General features: G+C 45.2%; 1 protein-coding gene across 2 annotated transcripts; it reads right to left on the bottom strand.

The window, feature by feature from the left end:
• Positions 1-467: 467 nt before the first annotated feature.
• On the bottom strand, positions 468-24,871 carry oclnb (occludin b). 2 transcript variants are annotated; one of them, XM_084322000.1, is made up of 9 exons: positions 24,763-24,871; positions 23,778-23,849; positions 21,960-22,671; positions 19,450-19,614; positions 15,511-15,617; positions 10,391-10,489; positions 4,026-4,197; positions 3,176-3,217; positions 468-1,568 (listed from the first exon to the last, which is right to left on the bottom strand). In XM_084322000.1, exons 2-9 carry the CDS (start codon positions 23,807-23,809, stop codon positions 1,470-1,472), a joined length of 1,428 nt encoding a protein of 475 aa, XP_084178126.1. In that variant the 5' UTR covers positions 23,810-23,849; positions 24,763-24,871; the 3' UTR covers positions 468-1,469. The 2 variants fall into 2 exon arrangements, with proteins under 2 accessions (XP_084178126.1, XP_084178127.1); XM_084322001.1 differs by having other exon boundaries at positions 23,778-23,844; positions 24,763-24,807.

Here is a 24,871-nt window from a genome sequence, read left to right as displayed (position 1 = left end):
CCCCCCCCCCCCCCACCTCCAATGTACAGCCCCACCCCACCTACCCAACGCACAGTTTCTATGTCAAATGTATGTACTCTTCTTCTGGATTTTTTTTAGTATCACAAACAGTACTGTATTTGAAAATCTGGTATGTCATAAATGTATAGATGTAGCAGTACTGTCTATCTGTATGTCATGTGTGTCATATGATGAATTGAAAATGGGGGACCCTGATGGAAACAAGACGAAAGTCTTTCTCAGGTCTGCATCCTCTTAACAATTGTATGTATTGAGCTGTACTGTACTGTACCCATTCTGCAATCTGTTAATAAACTTTTCAATCAATCAATCAATCAATCAATCAATCGTACCCATTCTGCAATCTGTTAATACAGTTTTCAATCAATCAATCAACTGTAGTGTTTGAAAACATTCGTTTCTTTGGTAAACTCAAAGCGCAATATATTATGATGATGCGATATCTGTGACCGATGACAAAAATACTTTATTAAATCACTTTAATTCCATATTTACACAACAAAAAGTAACACATTTAGATTTTTGACCTTGGTACTTGCTTTCTGCAGAGCTAAACAGCAGTGGATATACTATTCTTATAAAACTAAAACAAACAAATAATCTCACATAAACCAGTTCCATCAAAAACTTAAAATAAATCAAATACACATAAATCCTGTGGAATAAAACTTGGTAGTATATTAAAAGGCAATGCAGAATTGTTCTTAGGCTTATAAACAGAGGGGTAATAACCTCTTTGGGTAACAATCTGAAATTCATCAAAAGACGGTATTTGTGAATGGTTGCAAGTCTAGTGTCCTAGAGTATGCAGTGAATGAGATGCAGTGAATTAAGAGACAATTAAGAGACATATGGTCATAGAGACGGTGAAAAAATAAGCTGTGTTTTATGCAGTGAATTAATCACAAACACTGACTTTTTATGAACAATTAAAATAGCTAAATTTGATTAAAGAAAACAATTAAAATAGCAATAGCTACACAGGTCAAATGCACCACGATGAAGTCCCTACCTAGGGGGTGTGCTGCTAAAACAACACATTACATTTGTACTCGACCTTCATTGTTCAAGACATACTATTTATATTAAAAAGAAAAAAAAAGTATAAACCATAAAAACATAAGTAAAACTTCACAAGAACAGCTTAGGACACAGGAGTCAACATTAAAAAAAAGAAAAAAATCTTAAGGAGAAAAAGGAAATAAATACAATTCACGTGCCTCATTTCATCCTCAAAAAAGGTTTCACCTGGACTCTCTGAGGGTTGACGGACTGACCAACGGGAGGTTAATACAAAATGCACGCACACTTCCTTCATCCCTTCCTTCCTGGAGGAAACCACAGAACGGGCCAGACTGTATGGATAAAGCCGTCATATTAGGCCACAGGCTCCGATCATCCCACTGATCAACACGCCTGCATGTGGGGGGGGGGTCAAAGGTCAGGGTTCACGGCCGACGGTCGTACTCGCTGACCTTCCTCTTGATGTGCGACAGTTTGGACTTGAAGTACTTGCACCTCTTCTTCTTCACCAGGTAGTCGGAGGACTAATGAGAGGAGAGACACAAACGGTCATATTTTATTCACATATCTTCACCTGGTAGTCGGAGGACTAATACGTTATGCAGGTGTGTAACTCCAGGAGCTCACAGGGAATGTTTTTGTTGTGTATTTGGTAAGGCTGAGACCACTTATCGATTTATAGATAATTATCGATAACTGCGTAAAATCTAAAAAAAAAAATGCATGTGTAAAATATATATATATATTTTTTATATACTTTATACTATACTAAAATACTAGGTCTTGTGGCATGTTTTAGTTAAAACATCCCCATTTCATGTATTCAGTTGAATTGCAACTCTGCACTGTAAATTCAATATGCAGCGCACTCCTCCATCACATCCAGAGACCAGACTGTAACATGAGAAGGATCACTGTGGTCACTAAAGATGGCAGCAAGGACAAAGAATTGCTGCAAAATAAACATAAATTTGTTGTTTAAAAAATTAACGATAATTTTGTCCCGATTTATCGATTCTTCCAAATGGCATATCGTCTCAGCCTTAGTATTTGGCAGGTTTGTTGTCCACATTCACCAGCTTTCATACCAACACCAAACGGTGGCATCATGGCATGGTCAGACACGCCGAGTTTCCTCACGTGTCGATGCCGATGATGCAACAGTGAGCTGTACAGGATATGATGATTCTGCTTGGTGTTCAATCATTCACTGCTCATCAGCACACAATCCTCTCCGCTGTGCCCACATTGGTTGGTGTTTCGTGTGAATTCACCAATTTGAACTTTGACCAAGTGAATGAGGCAGGATTTCGCAACGGAAGGTGAAAAAGGCAGTCGTGTGGTTTTTGAAAGATGGCGAACGAGAGACGAAGACACATTGGTGCACACGGCGTCACTATTCATCCTCCTTTGCTAAGAAATAAGCCTCACTCATTTGGTCAAAAGTTCAAAATGAGTGAAATCACAGAAAACACCAACCAATGTGGGCATGGCTGAGAGGACCTCGGCTGGCGGGCAGTGCATGTGAATGATTGAATGAACCCCCCTTTAGCCAAAATGTTTCCAAATTACTTCAACTTCAACATTGTGAAATGGCACAACACACCTATGCCCGACCCATATGGGAGCAGCAGAGGGGACTTCGGCAGTGAATGTGACTGAATGAACCCCTAGTATCATGTTCAGTCCAGCCCATTGTTGGCACAACTTGGGAATAAACCTATTGTGACCGCAGCATGATACTGGGTTTATAAAAAAAAAAAGGAAAAGAAAATAGCCACGTAGAAATATAAATACACAGTATTATTACACTAGTATTTGGCCGTGCCAGCCAGGTAGTCTTGCATGTTGGGCTGAACTGGATATAATGCTGCCGGGAGTCCAATCAATCACTGCTCATCAGCCAAAATCCTCTCAGCTGCTCCCACATTGGTTGAGGATAGGTGTGTCGAGAGACTTCGCAGGTCAAAGTTGAACTAAATTTGAACTTTGACCAAGCGAGCAAGGTAGTATTTCTAAGCAGCAGAAGGCAAAAAAAAGGAGGTGAATCACATACATTTTCCCATAGACAAGGTGTTTGGATCCACTGTGCATTTGTAACTTGTGTGCTCCATTAAGAACGTTCTTTTACCTTTTTAATGTTCTTCAGTCTGGTGTATTCATCCATGGCATCCTGGGGTTTACAGAAGACCAAGAGAAAAGGTCAATGTCTTCAACGCCAATGACACCAAATAAAAACAATATGATGTGAATGACTTGAATTCTATCATCTAAGAAAAACCACATAGGTGGGTGCCAGGGGTGGCCCGATGGTCAAAGAGTGACCAAACCGTAACGGGAAGGTCATAGGTTCGATCCCTGCAACAGCCAATGTGTCAAAGTACCGTTGAGCAAGACACTGAAGCCCCATCTCTTCCAGAGGCACCACAAATGGCTGACCCCTAACCTCTGACCCCTAACCCCTCTGGAGAAATGCCTACATGATGGTGCGTCTCAGAGGGATATGGCAAGAAATACATTCTTAATGTGTTATATGGTGATCGAGCGCTCTCTAAATGGCTAAATCACTGGCCATTTCAACACCTGGCCCAGGGACTATGGTGGAGAATTTGCCGTTTGGCTAACATTGGCACATGTGCAGTGATGTCGATCAATGTGCACAAACTTTTTACTTTGTAAAAAAAATAAAGTGGGAAATAAATACTAAATAAATTCCTAACATTAAATATAACGTCTAATATACACATGCTTGATCGCATTCACCCACCAACACAAATGCACGCAAACGCGCACACACACACACGGACATAACACACTATACAGTATGATATTTATTCATTCCTATACTTCATATTATTTCAATATGTAAATGCATATACATCCATTTAGGGCACTATTTTGAATTTCCTGTTGGATGCCAAGTGGCACGTCGTGGTCTCCGTACTTGTACTCGGACTGTAAAGTTGAACACTAAAACCCACCAGGAACTGGGGGCTGCCCTCCGGGTGTCGGTCCAGCTGCTTGTCCAGGTCGGCCAGGCCCTGGTTGATGTCGTCCAGCTCTGCCTGCAGGGCCTTGTAGTCCTGGTGGTCCCGGTCAAACTCCTTCTTGTAGTCCTGGCGCTCCTGCTCGTCCACGATGGGAGGAAACTCACTGGAAGAACGGAGGATGAAGTCAATTCAGATACCGAGCTGAAATTAGAAAAGCTTGTCGTGCGACGATTACCCTCCTATTAGTTACATTAAATTAAAAAAATTATATTTCTTGATTCTGAACAATTTTATCATGGATGAACAAAACTCTCAATGCGAATGGTTGATTTGAATTTTAAGGACTTTTTAAGCACCTTGTTTAAAAAAATTTGCTGTTTTCAAGGAATTCCAGGCCTCTGCTTTTTTTTTGGTAAAAAAATCAAGCACTTTAAGCACTTCAAGGACCTTGTGCGAACCCTGATTTGATCAGTTTGGATGAACTCAGGCAGCCCCAGTGTGCAGCTCCCACCTCTGCTGCGCTCAGTCAGCACTCCACCAACCAGACAGACAGACAGACAGGAGAGACAGAGAGACAAAGAGACAGACAGACAGGAGAGACAGAGAGACAGAAAGACAGGCAGCCAGACAGACAGGCAGCCAGACAGGAGAGACAGAGAGACAGAGAGACAGAGCGACAGAGAGACAGGCAGCCAGACAGACAGACAGACAGACAGGAGAGACAGAGAGACAGGCAGACAGACAGGAGAGACAGAGAGACAGGCAGACAGACAGACAGACAGGAGAGACAGAGACAGAGAGACAGGCAGCCAGACAGACAGGCAGCCAGACAGGAGAGACAGAGAGACAGAGAGACAGAGAGACAGAGAGACAGGCAGCCAGACAGACAGAGAGACAGGCAGACAGACAGGAGAGACAGAGAGACAGGCAGACAGACAGACAGACAGGAGAGACAGAGAGACAGAGAGACAGGCAGCCAGACAGACAGGAGAGACAGACAGACAGACAGACAGACAGACAGACAGACAGACAGACAGACAGACAGACAGACAGGAGAGACAGAGAGACAGAGAGACAGACAGACAGACATACAGGCAGACAGACAGGAGAGACAGACAGACAAGCAGCCAGACAGGAGAGACAGAGAGACAGAGAGACAGGCAGGAGAGACAGGCAGCCAGACAGACAGACAGGAGAGACAGAGAGACAGACAGACAGACAGGAGAGACAGACAGACAGACAGACAGACAGGAGAGACAAAGAGACAGACAGGCAGCAGACAGACAGAAAGGAGAGACAGAGAGACAGGCAGACAGACAGACAGACAGAAAGGAGAGACAGAGAGACAGACAGGCAGACAGAAAGGAGAGACAGAGAGACAGACAGGCAGGCAGACAGACAGACAGAAAGGAGAGACAGACAGACAGACAGACAGACAGACAGACAGACAGACAGACAGACAGACAGACAGAAAGGAGAGACAGACAGACAGACAGACAGACAGACAGACAGACAGACAGACAGACAGACAGACAGACAGAAAAGAGAGACAGACAGAAAGGAGAGACAGAGAGACAGACAGGCAGCAGGCAGACAGACAGGAGAGACAGAGAGAGAGACAGGCAGACAGACAGACAGGAGAGACAAAGAGACAGGCAGGCAGCAGGCAGACAGAAAGGAGAGACAGAGAGACAGGCAGACAGACAGAGAGACAGGAGAGACAGAGAGACAGGCAGGCAGACAGGAGAGACAGGCAGACAGACAGGAGAGACAGGCAGACAGACAGGAGAGACAGGCAGACAGACAGGAGAGACAGGCAGACAGACAGGAGAGACAGACAGACAGACAGGAGAGACAGGCAGACAGACAGGAGAGACAGGCAGACAGACAGGAGAGACAGGCAGACAGACAGGAGAGACAGAGAGACAGACAGGAGAGACAGAGAGACAGGCAGGCAGACAGAGAGACAGACAGACAGAGACAGACAGACAGGAGAGACAGAGAGACAGGCAGACAGACAGAGAGACAGAGAGACAGGCAGGCAGACAGGAGAGACAGAGAGACAGGCAGGCAGACAGGAGAGACAGGCAGACAGACAGGAGAGACAGACAGGCAGACAGACAGAGAGACAGAGAGACTGACGGGCAGACAGACAGGAGAGACAGAGAGACAGACAGGCAGACAGACAGAGAGAGAGACAGAGAGACTGACGGGCAGACAGACAGAGAGACAGAGAGACAGACAGGCAGACAGACAGAGAGACAGAGAGACAGAGAGACTGACGGGCAGACAGACAGACTGACGGGCAGACAGACAGAGAGACAGAGAGACAGACAGGCAGACAGACAGAGAGACAGAGAGACTGACGGGCAGACAGACAGAGAGACAGAGAGACAGACAGGCAGACAGACAGAGAGACAGAGAGACTGACGGGCAGACAGACAGAGAGACAGAGAGACTGACGGGCAGACAGACAGAGAGACAGAGAGACAGAGAGACTGACGGGCAGACAGACAGAGAGACAGAGAGACAGAGAGACTGACGGGCAGACAGACAGAGAGACAGAGAGACAGGCAGGCAGACAGACAGAGAGACAGAGAGAGAGAGACAGAGAGACTGACGGGCAGACAGACAGAGAGACAGAGAGACAGAGAGACAGAGAGACTGACGGGCAGACAGACAGAGAGACAGAGAGACAGAGAGACTGACGGGCAGACAGACAGAGAGACAGAGAGACAGGCAGGCAGACAGACAGAGAGACAGAGAGACAGAGAGACAGAGAGACTGACGGGCAGACAGACAGAGAGACAGAGAGACAGAGAGACAGAGAGACTGACGGGCAGACAGACAGAGAGACAGAGAGACAGGCAGCCAGACAGACAGGAGAGACAGACAGACAGACAGACAGACAGACAGACAGACAGACAGACAGACAGACAGACAGACAGGAGAGACAGAGAGACAGAGAGACAGACAGACAGACAGACATACAGGCAGACAGACAGGAGAGACAGACAGACAAGCAGCCAGACAGGAGAGACAGAGAGACAGAGAGACAGGCAGGAGAGACAGGCAGCCAGACAGACAGACAGGAGAGACAGAGAGACAGACAGACAGACAGGAGAGACAGACAGACAGACAGGAGAGACAAAGAGACAGACAGGCAGCAGACAGACAGAAAGGAGAGACAGAGAGACAGGCAGACAGACAGACAGACAGAAAGGAGAGACAGAGAGACAGACAGGCAGACAGAAAGGAGAGACAGAGAGACAGACAGGCAGGCAGACAGACAGACAGAAAGGAGAGACAGACAGACAGACAGACAGACAGACAGACAGACAGACAGACAGAAAGGAGAGACAGAGAGACAGACAGACAGACAGACAGACAGGCAGGCAGACAGACAGGCAGGCAGACAGACAGACAGACAGACAGACAGAAAGGAGAGACAGACAGAAAGGAGAGACAGAGAGACAGACAGGCAGCAGGCAGACAGACAGGAGAGACAGAGAGAGAGACAGGCAGACAGACAGACAGGAGAGACAAAGAGACAGGCAGGCAGCAGGCAGACAGAAAGGAGAGACAGAGAGACAGGCAGACAGACAGAGAGACAGGAGAGACAGAGAGACAGGCAGGCAGACAGGAGAGACAGGCAGACAGACAGGAGAGACAGGCAGACAGACAGGAGAGACAGGCAGACAGACAGGAGAGACAGGCAGACAGACAGGAGAGACAGACAGACAGACAGGAGAGACAGGCAGACAGACAGGAGAGACAGGCAGACAGACAGGAGAGACAGGCAGACAGACAGGAGAGACAGAGAGACAGACAGGAGAGACAGAGAGACAGACAGGAGAGACAGAGAGACAGGCAGGCAGACAGAGAGACAGACAGACAGAGACAGACAGACAGGAGAGACAGAGAGACAGGCAGACAGACAGAGAGACAGGCAGACAGACAGAGAGACAGAGAGACAGGCAGGCAGACAGGAGAGACAGAGAGACAGGCAGGCAGACAGGAGAGACAGGCAGACAGACAGGAGAGACAGACAGGCAGACAGACAGAGAGACAGAGAGACTGACGGGCAGACAGACAGGAGAGACAGAGAGACAGACAGGCAGACAGACAGAGAGACAGAGAGACTGACGGGCAGACAGACAGAGAGACAGAGAGACAGACAGGCAGACAGACAGAGAGACAGAGAGACAGAGAGACTGACGGGCAGACAGACAGAGAGACAGAGAGACTGACGGGCAGACAGACAGAGAGACAGAGAGACAGAGAGACAGACAGGCAGACAGACAGAGAGACAGAGAGACAGAGAGACTGACGGGCAGACAGACAGAGAGACAGAGAGACAGACAGGCAGACAGACAGAGAGACAGAGAGACTGACGGGCAGACAGACAGAGAGACAGAGAGACTGACGGGCAGACAGACAGAGAGACAGAGAGACAGAGAGACTGACGGGCAGACAGACAGAGAGACAGAGAGACAGAGAGACTGACGGGCAGACAGACAGAGAGACAGAGAGACAGGCAGGCAGACAGACAGAGAGACAGAGAGACAGAGAGACTGACGGGCAGACAGACAGAGAGACAGAGAGACAGAGAGACTGACGGGCAGACAGACAGAGAGACAGAGAGACAGAGAGACTGACGGGCAGACAGACAGAGAGACAGAGAGACAGGCAGGCAGACAGACAGAGAGACAGAGAGACAGAGAGACAGAGAGACAGAGAGACTGACGGGCAGACAGACAGAGAGACAGAGAGACAGAGAGACTGACGGGCAGACAGACAGAGAGACAGAGAGACTGACGGGCAGACAGACAGAGAGACAGAGAGACAGGCAGACAGACAGACAGGAGAGACAGAGAGACAGGCAGGCAGCACCTGGTCCTTTTTAATTCTGTCACATCATTACAGTTGGAACAGTTAACAGTTTGCCAGGTTCGATATTTGGAGAAAGAAAGTGACGGCCCTGATAAGGAGATTCCATCATCTCTCTTTCACATCCACTCGTCTGCAATCTCCTATAGGGCTGGGCGATATGGCCAAAAATGTTATCACGATATATCACGATAACATTTTTCATATCGTTCGATAATTATCTATATTTTTATTAGTATTAAAAAAAATATATATATATTTTTTTTTAATTATTATTTAAACAACAAATGTATGTTTATTTTGCAGCAATTCTTTGTCGTTGCCGCCATCTTTAGTGTTACATCCCCTCACACTCCAGTTCTCAGGCTGCAGCTGGTTTGAAAGCGAAAGTAAACAGGCTTCTCTGCTGGCTGTGGCTCCAGGGGAGTTGAACAGTTCTGGCTCTGCTAGTTTCTTTTCTATCTTTTTTGGTGGACAAACCACCGCACATGTGCACCGTGACTCGTGACTGGAGTCTAGCTCTGCTAGCACACATAGCCTACTGTGTACAGACAGTTTCAAACTGTATTTTAAATTAGAAAGCAAACAAAATAAATGGACAAGAGAAAAATAAATCTCAATTTGGTCAGTATTGTCATTTGGACAAGCAAAGCCATTACTTTAAGTTGCGGGCAAGAAAGACAGGTCTGTCCACCGTCTCTGGTTTTAAAGCTGCCCTGTTGCAGCTCACAATACAAATAAATTTAATTTGTTTTAATCTATATTATTTTTATTATCGATTATTGCTCCAGTAGAGTTGCTCAGTGGCTAATGGTGTCAGACTGTGGTTGTACTGGGCAGCTCCCAGGTGTCAGACTGTGGTTGTAACTGGGCAGCTCCCAGGTGTCAGACTGTGGTTGTAACTGGGCAGCTCCCAGGTGTCAGACTGTGGTTGTACTGGGCAGCTCCCAGGTGTCAGACTGTGGTTGTACTGGGCAGCTCCCAGGTGTCAGACTGTGGTTGTACTGGGCAGCTCCCAGGTGTCAGACTGTGGTTGTAACTGGGCAGCTCCCAGGTGTCAGACTGTGGTTGTACTGGGCAGCTCCCAGGTGTCAGACTGTGGTTGTACTGGGCAGCTCCCAGGTGTCAGACTGTGGTTGTACTGGGCAGCTCCCAGGTGTCAGACTGTGGTTGTACTGGGCAGCTCCCAGGTGTCAGACTGTGGTTGTACTGGGCAGCTCCCAGGTGTCAGACTGTGGTTGTACTGGGCAGCTCCCAGGTGTCAGGCTGTGGTTGTAACTGGGCAGCTCCCAGGTGTGAATGGAACTGTGTGAATGTGAAGCAGGGCGTAGCTGAAAAAGAGCATCTGTGCTCAGCGAACCTACCCTGGGTAAATAAATGTTAAACAAACAATATCGCGATAATTATCGTTATCGTTTTATCGCCCAGCCCTGAATCTCCCGCCCCTTCCCCGATCATCCACTCACGTGTTGAAGTCCACCTCGTCCAGCTCGTCTCCAGACTCTGCGTCGAGGTCCCTCAGCTTGCCCTTCAGTCCCCCCAGAGAGCTGGTCATGTCGGAGTCTCTGCAGACGCAACACACATCGTCATCAACCCCGTCACTGCTGGGGAGCGCCGCTTGACCCTTTCACTGCCACACGACAGAAGGTTAACCCTTTACTATCACACTACCGACGGTTAACCTTCTGTCGTGTGGCAGTGAAAGGGTTAACCTGATGTCGTGTGGCAGTGGAAGGGTTAACCTGCTGTGTATTGTTGCAGTGAAAGGGTTAACTAGTCAAATAATAAGACTTTGTTGACTAATCAATTAGTTGATTTAAAAATGGACAAATCTGTACAATTGCGTTTCCCACACGTGCAATTAAGCAGAAAAACCTCTTTAGAACTAGTGCGTACCAGAAGATATGCTTATCATTTCTCAGGAAATAAGTAATTTGGATGGAAAAAACGGCATAGAAAATTATAAATGAACAAAGTCTTGGTTGACGAAGACCACACCGACGGATACATGGACCTACCTTGCTGGGGAGACATTCTATTGTCTATATGTTTGCTCACTGAATCACTGAATAAAATATTGAGCTATTAAAATACCCCACACTATACTTTTAGGGTGTAAGCTGGCCCTGAGTGAGTCTTTATTGATCTCTGAACTTGAAGGTACATCTGGTTGTAAGCAGAAGCTAGTATACACAGCATGCATATTATATTATATTATATTATATTATTATTATTATTATATAAAATATATTCAATATAGGTGAGAAGACGAGACACAGAAGTCCGGCCCCGGCTTAGATTATTTCACCCTCCCTAGCGGTTTATAATTAAAGATAACCAGTGCAAATCTTTGTCCTTCAGACGAGCAGCACATACCGAGTGAAACCGCACTGTTTCCCTGATCCAATACACAGCAAGAGTTTCTATGACAGTGCTCCAACCAAGCAGCCATTCATACCCATCATGAGAGACTTCTTGTTTGTCTGTTGTCAATATCTGTGATTGAAGCTTCTAAATTGTTGTGATTTTATATTTAAAAAAATTATATATATAATATATATGTGGAGAAAAAAAGGGCTTTTGTGGCAGAGTACTGTCCAAAAGGATCTCAAAAAGTAACTTAGAGCAGCCAAGGACAGCTAGAAGAACAGACTGGATGGTCTACAGGCCAACAGCCCCAGAGGGGAGTGTGTGTGTGTGTGTGTGTGTGTGTGTGTGGGGGGGGGGGGGGGGGTCAAGGCATGGCTGGCGAGTTGAACTCGTTTTTCAACAGGTTTGACCAGATGAGCCCCAGGGCGCCTATTGCTTATTAACAGCGGAGCAGTGCTGCCGTTGCTTCCGCGTTTTCCCTGATTGGCTGCGACACGCCCCGCGGCAGGCGCGGCAACCGCAGAGCGGAGCAATGCCGCGGAGCGGAGCGGCAGAGCTTGCGGCATTATGTAGTCCTAATCCGCCATGATTTTCATTCGAAGCTCAGCTCACCTGGCAGCGCAGCGGTCCTGCGGTCCGTTGTTGACAAGTTCGAATCCCATCAATTTCTTTTTTTTTACGTGTATTATTTCGCCGGTTAAGGTAAGGCATGGTTAAGGTTAAGGTTAAGGTTAGGCATTGTTTCGGAGTTGGTTAAGGTTAGAACGGTTACGTTTAGGCGCTGTTAAGGAGCTGGTTAAGGTTAGAGTTTGTCTTAGAGAATGGCAATATTCTTTCTATGGTTAAGGTTAAGGTTAGGCATGGTTAAGGTTAAGGTTAAGGTTAGGCATTGTTTCGGAGTTGGTTAAGGTTAGAACGGTTAAGTTTAGGCGCTGTTAAGGAGCTGGTTAAGGTTAGCGTTTGTCTTAGAGAATGGCAATAGACAGCCTATTTCCGCACTGCCGCTCTCCCGCGTTGCCGCGGTCACATGGTCAAATTGTCACATTCTTGCACTCCTCCGCTGTTAGAAAGCAACACGCAGCCCGTAGGGGTGGGAATCACCAGTGTTCTGAAGGATCAGATTAAACCGAATATATATATTTATTTATATATATATATTTAATTGTATTTGTATATCCCCTGATATCCCCTGATATCCCCTGTATATTCCTTGTACAATATGCATTGAATATCCCTTCTAGTCTACTGAACATCCCATAATAGTCTCCATTCTACCATTGGACGAGACCTTGGTGCCAGGTCGCCATACCCCTCAGACCAAGTTCAATCGTACCGCTCAACATGTATGGACAAGTCCTAGTTCCGCGTAGGAATATGTCTACCGCACCACTAATGGTACTATTTATTCATAGTGCGTATATATACTGCGCTATTAAAGTAGAACTTTCTTTTAGTCCAGTTCCTTATCCTCCAACAGAGTGACAGACGCAAAAGCCTCCCCGCGAACCACGTGTGGGCAGTAAGGCCAATTCGGCCCAGTATCGGCATTGAGACATCGTGTATATTAATATTTGAATAGTCATATTTGGCACTATATCGTCGAGTTGGACGTATTCTATTAAGCTAATAATAGTCTATTCATATATAGTGCCTCGTGCGGTAAGAGTTCTATAGTAATCAGCACCCCCATCGTTTCGGGCATCAGCTGGACGCTTATCCAGGGTGGTTGACCCCACGTGAAGCTGCACCCGAGGAGCTCCAGGCCAAAGAGCGAGTGGACCTGTATATTGGATTATTCTACCGACGACGGCTAGCCTTCCCCGGCTTGGATTATGCTTTGAGTACTTTGATTATTCTATGGATAAAGGCCAACACTGCGGTGTGTTGGAAATACCCCCCCCCGGAGAGGATGACAGGTGAGACGGCGCTCTGCACAGTGAGGTCGCCTCACGTCTCTCCGTCGTGGACCGGAGGACGCCGGCCACAGAGGGTCCAACTGCATTCATCTGTGTATCGAGGATCGTTGGGCACCGTGTCGCACAACTGTGGACTCTCCCAAGATACCCTCGGCCAGACGGGATCCAGCCAGACTCTACCCCCCCCCCTCCAGCTGTCCTACAAGCAGTCGGAACCTTCCCCTAGTGTATCCAGCTATATAATCATTCAAGTATCATCGCTATTGTTCCCTAAATATTCCAGGTTGTATATTTGCTTCCTGCGCAATCAGAGATTGGACATTCGATATTGATCTACCTACGAATACTCATTTGCCATAAAAGTGCATACTATTTCAAATCATAAATGTAATTAAGTGATCGTTGTACATACCTTTTGCTATGTATTAAAACTCAAACTTTCGATTTGGTACATTTGTGTTGGATCCGTTTATCAGGTGGGAGTGTTCAACATATTCATACCTAGTACTGGGTGGCCAGAGTCTAAAGTACAAGAGGTAGTGGTAGTAAGTATCATATCTAACCATACAGTCAGGGAATTGTACCCCTCAGTTACAACCAGTATCCATCACGATACGATATCGATTCGCTGGAGACATTTAAGTCCGACTAAAAACACACTTTTACTCCCTAGTCTTCAATAAACCCCGATTTTCCCACACGCTAACTCACACACTCATGCAATTGATCCTGCCCCTTCCCTCTTGTACCTGTGCTTGTGTTCTACTGTCCCCTGTGCCACTCTGTGCTCCATTATCCTGTAGGTTGCTTCATTGTACTTTAGTAAATAACCCCACGTCTAGTGTTCTGCTATTGTCCCATGTGCTATATTGTACTTTGTGCTACTCTATCCATGTGTTGGCTTACTGTTGTCTTATTGTACCGTCTTGTCCTGCTGTGCCTTTTTGTATTATGACTTTTTATGCTTTTGACTGTACACAGCACTTGAGTTTTTAAATGTGCTTTATAAATAAATTACTTGTTATTATTATCGACAGTATACATACGCCTCACCTGCCCAGCTGATTAGACCCTCACCTTTATTTATATTTGATTAATAGTTTAACGTGTTCTTTTCTTCTGATATTTCTATTCTATATTATTTTGTTATTTCTATTACCCTGCCTGTACCTCCCCTCCCCCGTGCTGCTATGACACCGGCATTGCAGGGGGACTAATAAAGAAACATCTCATCTTAATTCAACAGGCCGACTACTTTTAATTTAGGTTGGATAGAAAATGGTGTTGCAGTCACTGACGGTTTACAATATGAGCCGTTTCAGCCTCTAAAAACATGTCAACATGACTTGCACCACACACAGAGTTTCGATCCGATGACTCAAATGCATTCCCGAGATTCCGCAGACACAACTTCTGCTAAAGTGTCTAAAATGTATTTTTTTGGCGCAGATATGCTACAGGGATTGCTAAATAATCACTTACACGGTGCCACGACAAGACAAGTGTTACTTTATCAAATTATTATGCAAGGACTTGATTTTGTTTGTCTGCCTGGATTGACACTGAAGATAAATGTGCTAAATCCAGAAATCACCACTAGATTTAACCTAAATTTCATTCTACCATAGCATGTTGCATACACACACATATATACAGTGTATATATATATATATATATATATATATATATATACACATACACACACATCTATATATTTATTTTTTGTTTGCCTCTATCGCCCCTCCCAAGCCATTGGAATGCTTTGCAAAACACATTCCGTTTAGGAAATACTTTAGCCTCCTCTAGTAGGTGACACTATGCGGGTGAGATGACCTAGAATCTATTATCCACCAAATAAGGCCTTTACAAAACACAACACCACCTACTTTGCCTACCTAGTCAGTGAAGGTATTACCTACCAATAGATTGTTCTGCCAGTTAAGGCTTTCTTTATCCCAACATCATGCCAAGTTCACTCAAGAGACTTTACGGCCAGAGCCATCGATAAACCAAAGAAAGTCATTGTAGTTTGATGGCAATTTAAGTTTTTACCATCCACCGTTTAAATAATTTACCACGTTATACCATGGTAAAAGTCAAGTATCACCATGCTACCGCTTCTACTTGGTATTATACCATTTAAACCATGATACGGATGGTATTGGCATCATTTCCTGGTCACTACCACAATGGCAGAGGCTAAAAAAAACAGACCGGAAATATCATGATCCTTTTTTTGGTAAGGGATAATCCAACTTCCTGTGTAGTTGTGGTTGAAAACGCTGTTGCTCGCGGCTCACCCAGGCAGGTAGAGGGGCTTGTTGTAGGCCAGCTGGTCCCTGGATCCCCCCACCTGGTCGTTATAGTCGTGCAGCATGGCCTCCGGCTCACCAGACACATTGTTCACCTGCACATGGTGATAAAGGGGAGGGGTCGGTGGTTACAGACGGTGGCCAGGACAGAAAGCTATAGGGCTTAGCGTAGCGGGTGGGGAGTGAAGACATTTTGCTATACGGCGTCATGTATGCCGGGCGCCATCTTTGGTGGGTCACCTACATCAACTTGTTTTTCGAGAAATTGCTCAAATGTTTACGGGAGGTAGAAGGTGAAGAAAAAGAAGGGTTGAGGTTTTTCCACACAAGATTTCCCCAAACGATCTTTTATTGCAGAAATCCACCGTTAACAACATACACAGTCAACCAGAGCGATTCTCTACAGACGGCGGCTTTGTGACGTCCCCAAGCCCAGGAGGGGCTCCGATATCACCTACAATATGACCGACCGTACATCCACTCACTCCAGAAGGGAGTATGGCTCCTAAGTTTGAGAACTTTCATAAACCAGTTGCTAACGGTTAGTAGAGACGGTTGCACCGGAATTCTGTCGCCAGTGAACAGCTTGGACCCAAGTGTATTTCCTGTCAGCTTGGACCCAAGTGTATTTCCTGTCAGCTTGGACCTAAGTGTATTTCCTGTCAGCTTGGACCTAAGTGTATTTCCTGTCAGCTTGGACCCAAGTGTATTTCCTGTCAGCTTGGACCCAAGTGTATTTCCTGTCAACTATTGCGCTGCGACAGGAAATAACCTCCTTTTAGAAAGTTATTGTTGTCACTTTGAAACAGTCTATAGGACTCACTTTTAAGAGGACACCAATGGGGGAGCTCTGAACCGACACTAGGGCTGGGTGATATCAGAAAAGAGAAATCACGATATCGAGAACACATGATATAGGATAAGATTTTCCTTTATTGATCCCCTTGGGGAAATTCAGGTATCATAGCAGCACAGGGGGGGGGGGGTACAGGCAGGGTAATAGAAATGACAATACAATAGAGAATAGAAATATCAGATAGATAACAAGATAAAATATGAATAATAAAAACAAGATAAAATATGAATAATAAAAACATTAAAAACCAAAACAAAATGTAAGATAAAAAAGGTGAAGGTCTCGTCAGTCGGACAGGTGAGACATATGTATACTCTATCGATAATGATAACACACTGTACATATGTATACTTGATCGATAATGATAACACACTGTACATATGTATACTCTATCGATAATGATAACACACTGCACCAGAGTCCGTGCAGGTTTCAGTAGTTAAGAGTTAAATAGGTCTAACAGTTCTCAAGTACTCCAGACGTTAGTTCTCTAGATGTTGGCAGCAGTCCTTGCCAATGTTTAGGGTTAGTAGCCTGATGGCTACCGACATGAAGGACTGGCCGAGGCGATTTGTGGTGTGGCAGGTGGGCTAGACTCCCACTAGCCAGCTTGTTAGTGTCTCTTGAGTTGATGTTAAACCCCCCCCCCCCCCCCCCCACCAAAAAAAAGTCTATTGCACGCGTTGAAGGACCAGAGTCTCGTCAGGTCGATACCTGTTGGGTTATGGAAAATATCATGTTAGGTCATCCATTTTGGACTGTATAGTAATGGGAAGTGTGATACAATAAACTGAAACTGTGAATTTCAGCTGACATTCGCAAATATTACAGGAATCACTTTGGACAAACTTTTTAGCATTGATTTAGGGAAAGAAAATCGTGTATCACAATTCATGAAAAAGTTAATAACTACAATACGACACAAGTTGTTGCCGAGCCGTAAATTAACACCGAAGTAACACAAACCAATTTTCAAATAGCTTCCAATTCAGAGGGTCCCTTACTGGTTCACTTAGGAGATACTTGACCTAATTAAGACTGCAGTGACCGGTCATCTGCATGAGGTAAGCACTGGTCTGGGACCGACGGGTGCAGTGACCGGTCATCTGCATGAGGTCAACACTGGTCTGGGACCGACGGGTGCAGTGACCGGTCATCTGCATGAGGTCAACACTGGTCTGGGACCGACGGGTGCAGTGACTGGCCATCTGCATGAGATCAACACTGGTCTGGGACCGACGGGTGCAGTGACCGGTCATCTGCATGAGGTCAACACTGGTCTGGGACCGACGGGTGCAGTGACTGGCCATCTGCATGAGGTAAACACTGGTCTGGGACAGACCGGTTCAGCTACTTCGCCATGCATGCCTGAACTTCCACAGATACTATCACTGTCAGAGCTTTCAGCCAATCACATGCCAGAACACCACAGATGATACCATGTCACAGATGGAAAGCTTTCAGCCAATCACAGCCAACAAAACATCAGCGCACGATGAACGCACAGGTGGGAAGGTTCTAGCAATTTGAATAGAAACAACACTCGTTTTCAGAACCCAGATGGAGGAAATAATAATAATAAACTTTATTTGTATAGCACCTTTCATACAGAAAGTGCAGCTCAAAGTGCTTCACAACAGGAAAATAAAGTGAGGCATAAAATGAGCACATAAAGTGCAGACATATGAAATCACAGGTTTTCACATTAGGATCCAACAGGCCACCTTGTTTATGGTTCGATTCAGTTTTAAAGTAGTAGTCGACAGAGTTTCTTTCCCGCCACTGTCCACGTGGCGTACATCATAAAGAGGGTAGTACTGTACGTCTAAGGATAATTAGCTTCCTACGAATGTCTTAGCCGAGGATATCATGTTTGAGGAGTGATAGTAAAACCTAGTATTCTGTCAACATCTTCTTATCCAAGGCCGTCGTTCTATTTAGAAGCTGCTCGGCACGACGGGGGTAAGACAACAAACGAGAGTGCCTTAGGAGGCCACACCCAGAAACTGGAGTCCCTTCCCCCGCTGCCCGCCCTCACAAAGACACACACTGTCACCCTGCCTTTACTCACTACAGCAAGGTGACTGGGTCTCGTTTGAATATATACACTAGAGCAGCGTGCAGACCGGATTCAGAGCTCTATTCACACAGTGTACTGTAAATAATGCAAGTATAATTACAGTAAATAACCCTTTAGTACACTTGCACAAAATGCACTCAAGTGGTTTCTTTCCCTCTCTCTCCTCCCCCCCCCCCCCCCCCCACACACACACACACGCACACACACACACACACACGGTAAATTCCATAGACTTGCATTTGCATTCATTCCCCAACTCCTTACCCTAACCTTAATCATAACGACTAGATGCCTAACCCTCACCCTTAACCCAACCCTAACATTAACCCTAACATTAACCTAACCTAAAAAATAGCTCCTTTGCCTTGTGGGGTCTGGCCAATGTCCGCAAAAATCTTGTTTTCATCACATGTAGGGACATTTGGCCCCCACAACGGTAGAAAAACAAGAGCACAGACACAAACTATATATATATATATATATATATATATATATATATATATATATATATTAAGGCTGAGACCACTTATCGATTTATCGATAACTGTGAACGTTTTTTGCATGTGTAAATTTAAATACTTTATACTATACTAAAAGACTAGGTCTTGTGGCATGTTTTAGTTAAAACATCCCCATTTCATGTAAATTCAGTTGAATTGCAACTCTGCACTGTGCGTTCAATATGCAGCGCACTCCTCCATCACATCCAGAGACCAGACTGTAACATGAGAAGGATCACTGTGGTCGTTTTGAACGGGGAAATCTGTAACACTAAAGATGGCGGCAACAACAAAAAATTTCTGCAAAATAAAATTTTTTTTTTTTAATATACTAATAAAAATATCGATATTTATCGATAATTGAGCCGATTTTTTTGGCATATCGTCTCAGCCTAAATATATATACACACATACACACAGACATACACACATATATATATACACACACACACACATACAGACATACACGCACGCACAGTTTGCACACTCACCCATTCTCCGGTAGTGTTGGCCAGACCGTTGTTCATGAGCTTGACATCTTCCCAGAGGATGCGGTCTTTGCCCCAGCGCCTGATCAGGTTGCGGGTCCTGCCAGCGAACACGGCCAGGATGATGAGGGCCACGCACACCACGAAGCCCAGGACGATGGCTATAGCCTGGGAGGAGACGAGAGAGAGAGAGGGGACACACAGCCGGACGTCAGGAGCGCTTCGATCCAACACCCCCCGATACGTACGGTTACAGACCCGCCACAAAACGCTAAACATTCTAAATTGGTCCAGGTTTATTTCCCGTCGCAGTGTTTGCGAATACAAGAGCTGACTTTAACCCTTTCACTGCCTCACTGCCAAAGGGTTAACCCTTTCGCCGCGACAATACAGAAGGTTAACACTTTCACTACCACACTACAGACGTGGTAGTGAAAGGGTTAACCTTCTGTAGTGTGATAGTGAAGGGTTAACCGTCTGTATTGTCGCGGCGAAAGGGTTAACCTTCTGTAGTGTGGCAGTGAAAGGTTAACCTTCTGTAGTGTGGCAGTGAAGGGTTAACCTTCTGTAGTGTGGCAGTGAAGGGTTAACCTTCTGTAGTGTGGTAGTGAAAAGGTTAACCTTCTGTAGTGTGGTAGTGAAAGGGTTAACCTTCTGTAGTGTGGTAGTGAAAGGTTAACCGTCTGTAGTGTGGTAGTGAAAAGGTTAACCTTCTGTAGTGTGGTAGTGAAAGGGTTAACCTTCTGTAGTGTGGTAGTGAAAGGTTAACCGTCTGTAGTGTGGTAGTGAAAGGGTTAACCTTCTGTAGTGTGGTAGTGAAAGGGTTAACCGTCTGTAGTGTGGTAGTGAAAGGGTTAACCTTCTGTAGTGTGGTAGTGAAAGGTTAACCTTCTGTAGTGTGGTAGTGAAAGGTTAACCTTCTGTAGTGTGGTAGTGAAAGGGTTAACCTTCTGTAGTGTGGTAGTGAAAGGTTAACCGTCTGTAGTGTGGTAGTGAAAGGGTTAAACTTCTGTAGTGTGGTAGTGAAAGGGTTAACCGTCTGTAGTGTGGTAGTGAAAGGGTTAACCTTCTGTAGTGTGGTAGTGAAAGGTTAACCTTCTGTAGTGTGGTAGTGAAAGGTTAACCTTCTGTATTGTGGTAGTGAAAGGTTAACCTTCTGTAGTGTGGTAGTGAAAGGTTAACCTTCTGTAGTGTGGTAGTGAAAGGGTTAACCTTCTGTAATATGGTAGTGAAAGGTTAACCTTCTGTAGTGTGGTAGTGAAAGGTTAACCTTCTGTAGTGTGGTAGTGAAAGGTTAACCTTCTGTAGTGTGGTAGTGAAAGGGTTAACCTTCTGTAATATGGTAGTGAACGGTTAACCTTCTGTAGTGTGGCAGTGAAAGGTTAACCTTCTGTAGTGTGGTAGTGAAAGGTTAACCTTCTGTAGTGTGGTAGTGAAAGGTTAACCTTCTGTAGTGTGGTAGTGAAAGGTTAACCTTCTGTAGTGTGGTAGTGAAAGGTTAACCGTCTGTAGTGTGGTAGTGAAAGGTTAACCGTCTGTATTGTCGCAGCGAAAGGGTTAACCTTCTGTAGTGTGGCAGTGAAAGGTTAACCTTCTGTAGTGTGGTAGTGAAAGGTTAACCTTCTGTAGTGTGGCAGTGAAGGGTTAACCTTCTGTAGTGTGGTAGTGAAAGGTTAACCGTCTGTAGAGTGGTAGTGAAAGGTTAACCTTCTGTAGTGTGGTAGTGAAAGGGTTAACCGTCTGTAGTGTGGTAGTGAAAGGGTTAACCTTCTGTAGTGTGGTAGTGAAAGGGTTAACCGTCTGTAGTGTGATAGTGAAAGGTTAACAGTCTGTAGTGTGGTAGTGAAAGGTTAACCTTCTGTAGTGTGGTAGTGAAAGGGTTAACCGTCTAGTGTGGTAGTGAAAGGTTAACCTTCTGTAGTGTGGTAGTGAAAGGGTTAACCGTCTAGTGTGGTAGTGAAAGGTTAACCGTCTAGTGTGGTAGTGAAAGGTTAACCTTCTGTAGTGTGGTAGTGAAAGGGTTAACCGTCTAGTGTGGTAGTAAAAGGTTAACCGTCTGTAGTGTGATAGTGAAAGGTTAACCTTCTGTAGTGTGGTAGTGAAAGGGTTAAATAAACCTGTACCAAAATGGTTCCCCTAACGACGCAATTCCATTGAAAAATGCCTACAGTCAAAGATGAAAAGAGTGCTTAGCGGAGTGTATATACTGTACATATACTGTATATTTTAACATTTTTGCTTTGTTTACACTTGTTTACGTACTTGACTTTCTATTTTATACTTATTTTATACTATTTTTATTTGATCTAGCACACACTCAGGAGCAAAACAAAGAAGCATTTCATGCAAAAGTATTCTGTATTTCTGTATGACAACAACTAATAAAGAAACTTGAAACTTGAACTTGAGAGTTTATGAGGAATGGAGATACGACAGCCTAGAATAAGACACTTGTACTAAAGACCCCCACAGACCCCCTTGTAACCCCGATAAGGACCCCCGGTGGTACAGACCTCCTGCGCCTCCACCACACAGTAGTGGTACATGTACTGGTTGATGAAGAGGCCCGAGGTCTGGGCCTGGTTCTGGTTCTGGTACTGGGCACAGATCTGGCGGATCTGTTGGTACATCATGGATCCGGAGGACTGGGCCATGGGGTTCACCGCCACCAGGTAGACGATGGTACCGATGATCATCAGAAACGCCAAGAGGGCACAGACGATAATGGCCGCCAGGAAGAACTTGGCGGAACGGGAAGCATTTTGCCGTGACACAACCAAGACAAAGATGATGAGGACCGCGATGAAGGTGATGCCGGCGATGCCAATGATGAAACCTTTCCCGGCTTTGGGATTCATCTGTCCTCCCCCTCCGTACGATCCCCCTCCTCCGTACGAGCCGCCGCTGCCGTATGAACTGCCGCCGTATGAACCACCGCTGCCATATGAACTACCGCCGCCATACGAACCACCGTAAGAGCCGCCACCCATTCCCATCCCCATCCCCATCATACCACCACCCATCATGCCCATGTCGTAGTCCCAGGCCAGCGTGGACGCCACGCAGGCGAACACGGCCACGCACAGGACGATGATGATTATTGACATGATCTTCATCACGCCGGGAGGGGAGGTCCAGCGGTAGAAGTGCAGTAGCTCTCCCTCGGGGTAGTGGGAGTAGACCGGGTTGGAGATGTGCTCGCTGTGTCTGTGTCTGTCGCCATGGCTGCAGAGAGAAGGAGAGGAGATGTTAAGAGCTGCCAATGCTGAGAGAGAGAGAAGGAGAGGAGATGTTAAGAGCTGCCAAGCCTGAGAGAGAGGAGGAGAGGAGATGTTAAGAGCTGCCAAGCCTGAGAGAGAGAGGAGGAGAGGAGATGTTAAGAGCTGCCAAGGCTGAGAGAGAGGAGGAGAGGAGATGTTAAGAGCTGCCAAGCCTGAGAGAGAGAAGGAGAGGAGATGTTAAGAGCTGCCAAGCCTGAGAGAGAGGAGGAGAGGAGATGTTAAGAGCTGCCAAGCCTGAGAGAGAAGAGGAGAGGAGATGTTAAGAGCTGCCAAGCCTGAGAGAGAAGAGGAGAGGAGATGTTAAGAGCTGCCAAGCCTGAGAGAGAGGAGGAGAGGAGATGTTAAGAGCTGCCAAGCCTGAGAGAGAGGAGGAGAGGAGATGTTAAGAGTATACTGGTTACATTCAGAGCCGATTGATTGAAAACTTTATTAACAGATTGCAGAATGGGTACAGTACAGCTCAATACACACAATTGTTAAGGGGATGCAGACCAGAGAAATACTTTCGTCTTGTTTACATCAGGGTCCCCCATTTTCAATTCATCATAACATATATGACACACAGATGGACAGTACTGCTACATCTATACATTTATGACATACCAGATTTACAAATACAGTACTGTTTGTGATACAAAAAGAGTCTAAAAAAGAGAGTATATACATTTGACGTACTGACAAACTCAATGTCTCCATTTCATGCAGTGAATTTCAGCAAGTGACCTCAAGTGACCTCTACGTCAGGCTAGGGTTAGGCATGACATCTCCAGTGAGGAGTCAGGGTTATAGGTTCATAAACTAAATGAAGCCAACAGGTTATTGGCCTCCAAAACCTCACATGTACCTAACCTGTAGGGGAAAAAGTGCTTATATCCCAGAAAATGTGCAAAATCTCGAATTGTTCCCACATTTACGATAATATATACACTAATGATATGGTAAGGTTCTTTGAATTAAAGCATTTACCAAATGAAAAATAGATTAATTTGGCTGGGGATTAGAAGAGTATAGCTAAAATGATAAAGGATGATAGTTCACTAGTTTACTCACTGGTAAGCAGGGGGGTTGGATTTGTGAGGCATGCTGGCGTCGACCGATACAGTGCAGCTCTCCACTCCTGTTCTGCCAAAAAGTCAAGTCAAGTCAGTTTTATTTATATAGCACGTTTACAAATGACTAGCAGCCAAACCAAAGTGCTTCACATGATAAAAACACACAGCCTACAATGCAATAAAATACACTAACATTACAGAAGAAAAGATATAGTACAGTATACATATAAGAAAGCAAGGGCAAAGTGCAATATAAAAAGAGACAGGAAAATTGGATAAAAAGTCCCAAAGCGCCAACATTTGATGTGAAAGAAATAATAATAGTAATAATAATAATAATGAAAGAAATCAATGTGATTTTCACCCTGGGAATGATGTATAACTCTTGCCTAAAAGCTATGCTCAAATAATTAAGTTACCCCTTTTAATTCAGGCACTGTTTATCTTTATAACTGCAAATATACAAAACCCGACAGCTCAAATACCGGTGGGACAAAATAATGTCCTGGTTGGTGTGAAAACAAACTGGGACAACATCATTGACATTGTTGGTCAAACTTGTTGTGGCCATTTCACACAATGAGCTGCGGACCAGCTACTGTTTTAACCCCCTGGGCTGCCGAGGAGGGTGGACACTGTTTTAAACACTTAAAACACGGACAATGTCGGCTTGATACGTTTATTTTACTGGATTTATTTTATTTTTATATACACTGCAATTCAAAGACCAAACCACAGAGCACTGTCATTCTAAACATATCCCTTATTATTGTGTGCTCATTTCAAAGATGTTTTAAATACACCTTGCAAAATCAGTGACGAGAAATACGGCAATTACAACGAGTAAAATCACTAATACAATTTATTTTCATTTTTTGTTCTGAGACCTCAAAGAAAGGCAAAGAAAAAGTGCTTAATTAATAATGTCTTCTCTGACATTACAAATATATATATATATAAATATTACTGCGACCAAAACTCACCTGTTGTTAATTCGACGACTGAGACGGTGACCTGCTGTCGGCTGAACTGCGTGCGCACTCAGCTTGGAGGCAGCTTGGTACACACCTGTGCGCGTCACACCAGTGCGCG

Source organism: Notolepis coatsorum (genome assembly GCF_963971535.1).
Source record: "Notolepis coatsorum genome assembly, chromosome: 1".
Classification (NCBI taxonomy): domain Eukaryota; kingdom Metazoa; phylum Chordata; class Actinopteri; order Aulopiformes; family Paralepididae; genus Notolepis; species Notolepis coatsorum.
This window is presented reverse-complemented; position numbering and strand designations above follow the sequence as displayed.